Genomic DNA, 10451 nt, shown 5'->3' on the forward strand with positions numbered 1-10451 from the left:
GGGGGCCAGGGGCGGCCGTGAGGGGCGCCGGCAGCACGGGGGGGTCTGGGGTGCCAGTGAGGGGTGCCGGCAGCGCGGGGGGTACCTGTGACCCGCCGGGTCCCCTCCCGGTCTGTACACTCCTTGCGGGCCCGGAGGCGGATGGCCTGGTTGTGCCGGATGACGGTCGCCTGGCTGATTTCCACCACCTCCACCTCGGTGCGTGGGATGTAGGTGCCTGCGGGAGGCTGGCATTAGCCGCGGGAGCCCAGCCAGCCCAGCTCGCCCAGCCCCCAGCCCAGCCCACTCACCTGGCCCCTCGAAGAGGAATTCGTCCCCAGCCACAAACTTCTCCCCCTGATCGTCCTCGAAATCCAGCAGGGCCTTGAGGTGCAGCGCGGTGTCAGGCAGCACCACCTGCAGGGCCGTGATCCCCTGGAGGAAGAGGGGGGGTCAGGGCGCGGCTCGGGGGCGCTGGGCCGGGCCGGGGGCTGGGTGTTACCTGCTGGATCTCCTCCCCCGGGTAGAGGGGGAAGGGGGGCTGGCTGAGCCGGATCTCCAGGTCTGCGTGCCGCAGCAGTGCCTGCCCCGAGGCATCGAACTGCACCCCGGCGCCTGGCGCCCGCACCACAGGGTTCCGCACCGCGCAGTAGTGCCGGGGGGGCACCGTCACCATCTTGGCCGGGGGGAAGATGACCCTGCGGGGTGGGGGGAACACATCATGGGGGTGCGGGGAACCGAGCCAGTGACCCCCTAGCCTCCCCTCACCCCGACCCCCAGCCTCCCCTCACCCCATCCCCTCCCGAGCAGCACAACCCCTGTGCCCCAGCGCCGGTGCCCCTCACCGCTCATTGTCCTGGCGGATGTAGGTCTGCGGCCCCACCTCCACGCGGGTCACGTTGGAGTTCTGGTCCAGCACGTGGATGTAGTGGTGGGGGGGGATGCGGATGATGGACTCCTCGGCCATGTCGGCTGGGGGGGGCAGGACGGGGAGTTAGCAGCCCCCGGATCAGCCCCAACCCAGCCCCCACTCCCAGCGCAAACAGAGCGACCGGCCCAGCCGCGTTCCCAGAACCCTCTGCACCAGGGCTGTGCCTGCGGCTCTCTGCCAGCCCCATCCCATGGCCCCGGGCACCCGCACTAGGATTCCCCACCCCCTCACCCTAATCCCAGCGCAAACAGAGCGACTGGCCCAGCCGCATTCCCAGAACCCTCTGCACCAGGGCCGTGCCCGCACCAGGACCAACCCCCCATCCTGCGCACAGGGCACCGGCGCCAGGACCGACCCCCCCGTTCCCAGAACCCTCTGCACCAGGGCCATGCCCGCACCAGGACCAACCCCCCATCCTGCGCACAGGGCACCGGCGCCAGGACCGACCCCCCCGTTCCATGCTGGGGGCCCCTGTGCCAGGGCTGGCCTCTCCCCCGTTCCGTGGCCCCGGGCACCCGCACTAGGATCCCCCCCCCAAAGAGAATTTCCTCCCTGGCCACAACCTGCCCACTTTACAGCCCTAATCCCAGCACAAACAGCGCAACCAACGCCCAGTCGCGTTCTCAGAACCCTCTGCGCTAAGGCCCTGCCCGCGCCAGGACCGACCCCCCGCATCCTGCACCCGGGGCGCCCGCGCCAGGACCGACCCCCCCATTCCGCACCCGGGGCGCCCGCGCCAGGACCGACCCCCCGCATCCTGCACCCGGGGCGCCCGCGCCAGGACCGACCCCCCCGAACCCGCGCCCGGGGCGCCCGCGCCAGAACGGACGCCGCTCCCAACGCTCTAGTGCCAGGATTCCGCCCCCCCCTGCCGCCCCAGGGGTGACTCAGGTTTGCGGGGGTTGGGGGCAATCCCCGGCCCTGACCCAGAGCCCCCCACGCCTGCCCCTGGCTGCGCTCCCCTCCCCCACCCGCAGAGACACAAACCGGCCAGCTGCTTCCTGCGGGGCCCAGCCAGGACTGAGCCGGACCCGCCCCGGGCTGGGAGGGACCCGCTTAAAGGGGCAACGGAGCCACACACCCCCGTCCGGGGCCGGTGGGCCCCCCTTCCCGTCGCGGCCCCCCCACTCCTGGACGCCCCTTCCCGTCACAGCCCCCCCCCAGTCCTGGGTCCCCCTTCCTCATCTCACAGCCCCCCCCCGAGTCCTGGACCCCCCCCCCAGTCCTGGAGTGGGAGGGGCTAGGAAGGCGGGACAGGCTAGCAGAAGGGGGCGGGGCTAAGATGGCGGTCTGGGTGCCAGGAGGGGCGGGGCTGAGAGGGGGCGGGGCAGGGTTGCGGAAGACGGGGCTGGGTATCAGGCGGGGAGGAGCCAAGAGGGGGCGGGGCTAGGTATCAGGAGGGGAGGAGCTAATAGGGCGGGGCAAAGAGGGCGGGGCAGGGTAACAGGTGAGGAGGAGCTAAGAGGGGGAGGGGCTAGGTATCGGGAGGGGCGGGGCTAGACGGGGCGGGGCTGGGTATCAGGAGGGGAGGAGCTAAGAGGGGCAGGCCTGCGTAGCAGGATGGGGAGGAGCGTGGGGTGACCGGGCTCACTCGGGGCCAGGCCCGCGTCCGGGGCCGCAGCCGTTTTGCGAAGCCTTTCTGCCCGCCTCTTTGTTGCGCATGCGCCACGTCACGTGTTCCCTGCGCGCACTGGCACACGCACATGCCCAGTTCTGACCCATGTCCCATTGTGCGCGGGCGTATCTCGCCAATCCCTTTTTCCTTTCGTCCGCATATGCCATGCGGCTCTACTTTCCCCTAATGCGCATGCTCCGCTGCGTTTCCCCTACCCCCCCGGCGAGGTTTGCGCCACTGAGCGTGCGCTTTTCCGCCATAGTCCCCGATGCGCATGCGCTTCTTGTAAGTCTCCTCTGTGACGCCACATGCGCCGCCATCTTGTCTTGCCCTTCATGCGCATGCGCCTCCCTCAGCTTCTCCTAATGCGCAGGCGAATCGCTCCCCATTCCCTGGGTGCGTGCGCGGCTCCCCACTCGGCGGGCGTCCTGATTGGCCGGTGTCTGAGCAGGGGCGGGGCTAGCGCCAAATACAAACGGCCGCGGCCCGCGCGAGCTCCAGCTTGTGCCAGACCCGAAAGAGAGCAGGGAGCTCGGTGAGCGCGAGGCGAGGGAGCAGCTGGAGGGGGAAGAAGGCGGGGCGGGGCAGGGCACCGGGCGGGGCCCGAAAGCTGCATGGGGGCGGCAGAGAGCAGCAGGTTCACCCCATAGCTCAGCTTGGGGAGCGGAGTGGGGGGAAGCCCCCCCTTGCTGTCTCCTAACGCCCCTCCCTCCAGCAGTGAGCTCCCCCACCCACCCCGCGGGCGGGCACCATGCCGTCCCAGCAGAGACCCAGCCTGGCCGAGCCTCGCCGTGCCAGGCCCCCAGCCCACGTGCGAGTCTGTGTCCGCCTGCGCCCCTGCAGCCAGGGGGACCCCTGCATCCGCGGCCTGGATTCCCGCTCCCTGGAGATTATCAATTGGAGGAACAAGCTGGAGACTATGCAGTACCAGTAAGTGGGGTGGGGTGGGGTGTCCCCAGCGGGGGGTGCCCCTGGGCTGAGCTCCTCCCTTGCCATCACAGCATGCCCTTCCCTGTCCTCCAGGTTCGACACCATCTATGGCGATCAAGCCACCCAGCAGGACATCTACAGCGGCTCCGTGCAGCCTGTCCTGTGCCACCTGCTGGAGGGGCAGAACGCCAGCGTGCTGGCCTATGGGCCCACCGGTGCTGGTGAGTGAGGGGGTGGCTGGGCTGAGGAGCTGAGCCCAGAGGGGGGCAGGCGGCTGTGGAAGTTGAGGAAGTGATTTCTTGCCTCCCACCCCAGGTAAGACGCACACCATGCTGGGCAGCCCAGAACAGCCAGGTGTGATCCCACGAGCACTGCGGGATGTCCTGCAGATGACACGGGAGGCGAGCTGCTCACCCGGGGGTGAGGAGTGGGACTACTCCGTCTCCATGTCCTACCTGGAGATCTACCAGGAGAAGGCAAGTATGGGAGTGGGGAGGATAGGACTCGGGGGTGGGGGAAGAATTGTCCAGCCAGCTGCTGGACCCACTGTTGCAGATCCACAGGACGGGTACTAAGACCCTGGGAGGCCCCCCTTCATTGAGCCAGACTCCCGAGGGGGTGCACTCTTCTTCCAGGGGAAGCCACAGGCCCACCACCTCCTTAGGCTGAAGGAGCCTGCAGCCCCTCGAGTCCCACTGAGACCCCAGAGGAGACTTGTACCATCTCCAGCAGCATTTGCAGAGCCACACAGCCAGTGCTGGTAACAATGGGTTTGTTAGCAGGCTGGACAGTGGGGCAAATCCTTGGTTAGCCAGAGAGGGAAGTTACAGCCCAGCCTATCCTGGTCAGCCCAAGACTTCCCGCTGGCCCTGTTCAGGTGTGTCCCCCAAAGCCCTCAGCAGCTGACCTTTAACCAGTGGCACCTCCCTGGTCCTGCTTCTCCAGCTGGGCAAATGCTGCCAAGAGGTGGGCTGGCCATGGTCTGTCCAGGTGACTGAGGTTGCCGTTGTCTTCTCAGAAACCCCACTGATGGGGCCTAAGGCTTCAGATAGCTTGGAGCCATTCACACCTGTGGGCTGCCCTCTATGGTGCAGCATAGAGGGGAAACCGAGGCACACCTACCAGTCTGGGTGGGGCTGGCAGGTGTATGTGGGGGGTGAACCAGGAGGAAGATGCACTGGTAGATCTCACCATTTGGGGGAGACAAGGCCCTGCACCCCCAGCTTCCTGCGATTCACCAGGACTCTCAGCCAGCCAGTGACACAGAAGGTTTATTAGACGACAGGAACACAGTCCAAACCAGAGCTTGTAGGTACAGACAACAGGCCCCCCTCAGTTAGGTCCATCTTGGGGAAGGGCCCAAGGAGGCCAAGAGCCCTATCTGGGCTCCCCTCCATTTTCCCAGCCAGTTCCAAACTGAGACTCTCTGGCCTTTGGGGTGTGGGTTGCTGGGAGCCCTGACAGTCCAAGATAGGGGTAGGGGGTGCTGGGAGCCCTGGTGGTCTGGGGTGGGGCAGGGGGGTCTTTCCCCTGATGTTCCCCCCCAACTCCAGGTGCTGGACCTACTGGAGCCGTCCCAGCAGGACCTGCTGATCCGGGAGGACCGGGACCGGAACATCCTGATCCCAGGGCTGACTGAGCGGGAGCTGGGAGGCTTCAGGGACTTCGAGCGGCACTTCCTGCCGGCCAGCCGCAACCGCACAGTAGCCTCCACTCAGCTTAACGACCGCTCAAGCCGTAGCCATGCTGTGCTGGTGGTGCGGGTGGCACGGAGCCAGCGGGCGCCCCCCCACCGCCGCCGCGTGGCCAAGCTCTGCCTCATCGACCTGGCTGGCTCCGAGGACAACCGGCGCACCGGCAACCGCGGCCTGCGGCTCAAGGAGAGCGGAGCCATCAACGCCTCCCGGCACGTGCTCAGCAAGGTGGTGGACGCCCTCAACCAAGGGCTGCCCCGCGTGCCATACCGCGACAGCAAGCTCACCCGCCTGCTGCAGGTGTGTCGGGGTCCTCCCAGGTGGCGGGGGAGGAACGGATGCTGGGGTCCAATCCTGGGGGGGAGTGCAGACACCAGGACGCTGCCCCGGCTCTGCTCCCACCAGCTGGTCTCCTGCAATGGAGCCGGGAGCTCTTGGGCATGAGAGGCTCAGCATCAAACTCAAACTCTCGGGACGTGGGGCCTGGAGCAGAGAGAGCCAAGGGGACAAAAACCAGATACGGGGAAGGGGCAGCGCCAAATGCACAGTCCCCTGCCCTGCCCAGCTCTGCCAGCGTGGGAGGACTGGTGCAGGACTCCTGGGTTCTCTCCCAGCTCTGGAAGGGGAGTGGGGGCAGATGGGTTAGAGCGGGGGCAGGTGCAGGACTCCTGGGTTCTTTCTCTCCCCAGGACTCCCTGGGGGGCTCGGCTCACAGCGTGATCATTGCGAATGTTGCCCCAGAGCAACACTTCTATTTTGACACGCTGAGCACGCTGAACTTTGCTGCCAAGTCCAAGCAGGTGGTGAACCGACCCTTCACCCAGGAGACGCTGCAGACCCCAGGTAAGGCAGGGCCAGGCTGGGCTCCATGGGGCTGAGGGATCAATGTGGGGAGACCCCAGCCTGGCCTCACCCTTCTCTTCCCACAGGTGCACGCAAGAGACCTCCCAAGGACCCTGGTGCCGGCCCCAGGGCCAAGAGACCTCCCGAGGACCCTGGAGCCAGCAGTGAGGATGCCGGCCCCGGGGCCAAGAGCCCTCCTGAGGAGGAGCCTCCTGAGGCGGAGCCGCTCAGGTGAGGGGTGGGAGCCCTGGGGAGAGAGTGTGGGGGGAGTTGCTGGGCTAATGGTCTCCTCTTCTCCCCCCCACCCAGCTCCCTGCTGCCCCTGGAGCAGCTGGACCCAAGGCTGGTGCAGCGGCTGCTGGGGCTGGAGCAGCTGGAGAAACAGCAGGGGGGGGCCGGGCGGAGGCTGCCACTGCTCAGCACCCCCCGGCGGGAGCGGGTGGCCCTGCTGCACCAGCTGGAGGAGACGCGCTGTGAGCTGCAGGTGGGTGAGCCCCACCCCATAGCCTGTTCCCATAGACAGCCCCACAACGCTTCCCTGGTTCCCTCCAGTCCCCAACCCCCTTGTGCCTCCCCACTGACATGGCCTCCCCTGCAGAAGCTGAAGGAGAGGCAGAAGGAGCTGGAAGCCATGGCACTGCTGGACAAGGCCTGTCAGCCCAAGCCCCTGGATCATAGCAAGGCCCCCGCCAGGGCCCGGAAACAGGCTGTAGTCCTCCCCCTCCAGCAAGGTAAGGGGGCTCAGGGCCCCAATCCTGGCCTGCTCTAACCACTAGACAGCACTCCCTTGTAGAGAGAACCCAGGAGTCCTGGCTCCCAGCCCTACCTCTAACCACCAGAGCTGGGATAGAAACCAGGTGTCCTGGCTCCCAGCACCCCCACCCCCAACCACTAGACCTAAGTCCCCTCCCAGAGCCAGGATGGAACCCAGGAGTCCTAGCTCCTACCCCCTAACCCTGCCCCCTGCTCCGCAGTGCAGACGCCGGTTGGGCAGCAGGCCATGCCCAGTGGAGCTGAAGGGATCTTGGTCGTACAGAGGAACCAGGTGAGAGGGGTTGGGCACAGGGTGCTGGGGAGGCAGCAGGGATGGAAATGGGCTGGGGGGGGCGGAAATGTGCTGGGGGGGCAGCAGGGGTGGATTGCTGGGAGGGGGTGGAAATGTGCTGGGGGGCAGAGTTGGGGAGTGGATTGCTGGGGCGGGGGGCAGCAGGGTGAAATGTGCCAGGGGGGTGGGATTGCCTGGGCAGGGGGGGAGTGTCATTGGGGGCAGAGCTTTGAGAAGGCCTGGGGGGCAGACTGCTTAGGTGGCGGGCGGCAGAGGGTGTGGAAAATCTTGACGGGGTGGGTGGCGGGCAGATTCCTGGGTTGAAAGTGGCATAGCAGGGGTTGGAAATGTGCTGGGTGGGGAGGCGCAGGGGTGGAAATGCGCTGGGGGTGGTTGTGGGGGGTGGGCAGCAGGGGTGGAAATGCGCTGGGGTGGATTGCATGAGGTTGGGTGGGATGGCAGGGTGGAAATGTGCGGGTGGTTAGGGGGGCGGTGGAAAGTTGAAGGTTGCTGGGGGGAGGCGGATTTGCTGGGTTGGGGGTGTTGGAAAGCGCTGTGGGGGGGTGTGGATTGCTAGGTGGGGGGGCGGGAATTGCTGGGCAGAGGGCAGCGGAGGTGGAAATGCAGCGGGGGGGCGGATTGCTGTGAGCGGGGAGCGGAGGTGGAATGGTGGGGTGAGAGTTGGGGAGGATGGCTGGGGTGGGGCAGCGGCAGGTGGGAAAAATGCGCCCGGGGATGGCGGATTGCTGGGTGACGGCTGTCTCCCCCTCCGCAGTGCCAGCTGGCATGGGGGCGAGGAATCATGGGCCCCCGGCTGGGAGCTGCTGCTGCGCCCTGCCTGCTGGCGCGGAGCCGGGAGAACCGCTGGCGCTGCTCACCGGGCAGTGCCAAGGAGCTGCGGGCCTGCACCGCATGGGGAAAGAGAGCCCGGCTCATCCTGGGCCTGGAGACAGCTGCATGGGCCGCTTCGCCAGGTACCCCTCCCCCTCGGTGGGGCGCTGGGGGCTGGCACACAACGGCCCTCACTCCCCCTCTCAGCCAGGTAACCCACCTCCTCGGGTGGGGTGCGCTGGGGGCTGGCACACGGGGTCCCTCACTCTCCTCTCCAGCCAGGTAACCCCTCCCTCGGGTGGGGCGCTGGGGCCGGCACCGGGCCCCCTCACTCTCCCCTCTCAGCCATGGGTACCCCCCCCTCGGGTGGGGGCGGCTGGGGCCGGTACACGGCCCCTCCTCCCCCCTCTCACGCCAGGTACCTCGAACTCGGCGTGGGGCGCTGGGGGCTGGCACACGGGGCCCCCTCAACTCTCCCCTCTGCAGCAGGTACCCCCTTCCTCGGGTGGGGCGCTGGGGGGGCACAAACGGACCCTCACTCCCACTCGTACAGCCAGGTACCCCCGTCCCTGCGGTGGGGCGCTGGGGGCCGGCCCACAGGGTCCCTCACTCCCCCTCTCAGCCAGTACCCCCCTCCCTCGGGTGGGGCGCTGGGGGCCGGCCCATCAGAGGTCCTCACTCCCCCTCTCAGCCAGTTACCCCTCCCCGGGGTGGGGAGCTGGGGGCTGGCACACAGCCCCTCTCACTACTCTCACCAGGTAGCCCCCCTCCCTCGGGTGGGGCGCTGGGGGCCGGCACACAAAACGGGTCCCTCACTCTCCCCTCTGCAGCCGGTACCCCCTCCCTCGGGGGGCGCGCTGGGGCCGGCCCACAGGGTCCCTCACTCCCCTCTCAGCCAGGTACCCCTCCCTCGGGTGGGGAGCTGGGGGGCCGGCACAACGGGTCCCTCACTCCCCCTCATCAGCCAGGTACCGCCCCTCCCTCGGGTGGGGCGCTGGGGGCCGGCCCCACAGGGTTCCCTCACTCCCTCCTCTCAGCCAGGTCCCTCCTCGGGTGGGGCGCTGGGGGCCGGCCCCACAAGGTCCCTCACTCCGCCTCCTCAGCCAGGTCCGCCCTCCCTCGGGGTGGGGCGCTGGGGGCCGGCCCAAGGGTACCCTCACTCCCCGCTCTCAGTCCAGGTAACCGCCTCCCTCGGGTGGGGCGCTGGGGGCTGGCAACACAGCCCCTCACTCCCCCCTCAGCCAGGTACCCCCTCCCTCGGTGGGGCGCTGGGGGCCGGCACACGGGTCCCTCACATCTCCCTCTCAGCCAGGTTACCCCTCCCTCGGGGGGGCGCTGGGGGCCGGGCCCACAGGGTCCTCAACTCCCCCTCTCAAGCCAGGTAGCCCCCTCCCTCGGGTGGGGCGCTGGGGGCCGGCACACTGGTCCTCACTGCCCCCTCTCAGGCCAGGTACCTCCAGTCCCTCGGGTGGGGCGCTGGGGTGGCCAAACACAGCCCCTCACTCCCTCTCAGCCAGGTACCCCTCCCTCGGGTGGGAGCGCTGGGGCCGGCACACCGGGTACCCTCATCCCCTCTTCAGCCAGGTAACCCCCTCCCTCGGGTGGGGCGCTGGGGCTGGCACGGGGCCCTTCACTCTCCCTCTCAGCCAGGTACCCCTCACCCTCGGGTGGGGCCTGGGGCCGGCAACACGCCCCTCACTCCCCTACTCAGCCAGGTACCCCCTCCCTCGGGTGTGGCGCTGGGGGCGGCCCACAGGGTCTCACTCCCGCCTCTCAGCCAGGTACCCCCTCCCTCGGGTGGGGCGCTGGGGCCTGGCACACAGCCCCTCACTTCCCCTCTCAGCCAGGTACCCTCCCATCGGGTGGGGCCGCTGGGGGCCGGCGCCACAGGGTCCCTCAGCTCCCTGCCTCAGCAGTACCCGCCTCCCTCGGGTGGGGCGCTGGGCCGGCACACAGCCCCTCACTCCCGCCCTCTCAGCCAGGTACCGCCCTCCCTCGGGTGGGCGCTGGGGCAGGCACACAGCCCCTCACTCCCCCTCCTCAGCCTAGGTACCCTCGCCTCGGGTGGGGGCGCTGGGGGCCCGGCCCACAAGGGTCCCTCACTCCCCCTCTCAGCAGGTACCCTCTCCTCGGGTGGGGCGCTGGGGCCTGGCAAAAACACAGCCCCTCACTCCCCCTTGCAGCAGGTACTCCTCGCGCTCGGGTGGGGCGCTGGGGCCGGCACACGGGTCCCTCACTCCCCCGTCTCAGCCCAGGTACCCCTCCCTCGGGTGGGGCGCTGGGGGCCGGCACACGGGTCCTCACTCCCCCTCTCAGCCAGGTACCTCCCTCGGGTGGGGGCGCTGGGGGCGCTGGCACACCGGCCCTCACTCTCCCCTCTCAGCAGGTAACCCTCCCTCGGGTGGGGCGCTGGGGGACGGCACACGGGCCCCTCACTCCCCTACTCAGCCAGGTAGCTCCTCCCTCGGGTGGCGCCGCTGGGGCCGGCGCCACAGGGTCCTGCACTCCCCTCTCAAGGCCAGGTACCCCTGCGCCTCCGGGTGGGGCGCTGGGGCCCGGCCCACAGGGTCCTCACTCCCTCTC

The 10451-nt window shown here is 68.7% G+C and overlaps 2 protein-coding genes across 2 annotated transcripts in view; one reads left to right on the forward strand and one right to left on the reverse strand.

The window, feature by feature from the left end:
* MVP (major vault protein) overlaps positions 1-1117 on the reverse strand; it is an 11386-nt gene extending 10269 nt beyond the window's left edge. Inside the window, 4 exon segments of the mRNA XM_075064679.1 lie at positions 86-217; positions 291-414; positions 482-677; positions 825-1117. Of these exon segments, the coding sequence (XP_074920780.1) occupies positions 86-217; positions 291-414; positions 482-677; positions 825-946 (574 nt within the window). The 5' untranslated portion in view covers positions 947-1117.
* A 1629-nt stretch (positions 1118-2746) lies between these two features.
* KIF22 (kinesin family member 22) overlaps positions 2747-10451 on the forward strand; it is a 17676-nt gene continuing 9971 nt past the window's right edge. Inside the window, exons 1-9 of the mRNA XM_075064739.1 lie at positions 2747-3455; positions 3549-3676; positions 3771-3931; positions 5009-5449; positions 5839-5992; positions 6079-6223; positions 6302-6476; positions 6591-6723; positions 6967-7037. Of these exons, the coding sequence (XP_074920840.1) occupies positions 3277-3455; positions 3549-3676; positions 3771-3931; positions 5009-5449; positions 5839-5992; positions 6079-6223; positions 6302-6476; positions 6591-6723; positions 6967-7037 (1587 nt within the window). The 5' untranslated portion in view covers positions 2747-3276. The remainder of the gene's footprint in view (positions 3456-3548; positions 3677-3770; positions 3932-5008; positions 5450-5838; positions 5993-6078; positions 6224-6301; positions 6477-6590; positions 6724-6966; positions 7038-10451) is intronic.

This window comes from Chelonoidis abingdonii, chromosome 4 (genome assembly GCF_003597395.2).
Source record: "Chelonoidis abingdonii isolate Lonesome George chromosome 4, CheloAbing_2.0, whole genome shotgun sequence".
NCBI classification, from domain to species: Eukaryota; Metazoa; Chordata; order Testudines; family Testudinidae; genus Chelonoidis; species Chelonoidis abingdonii.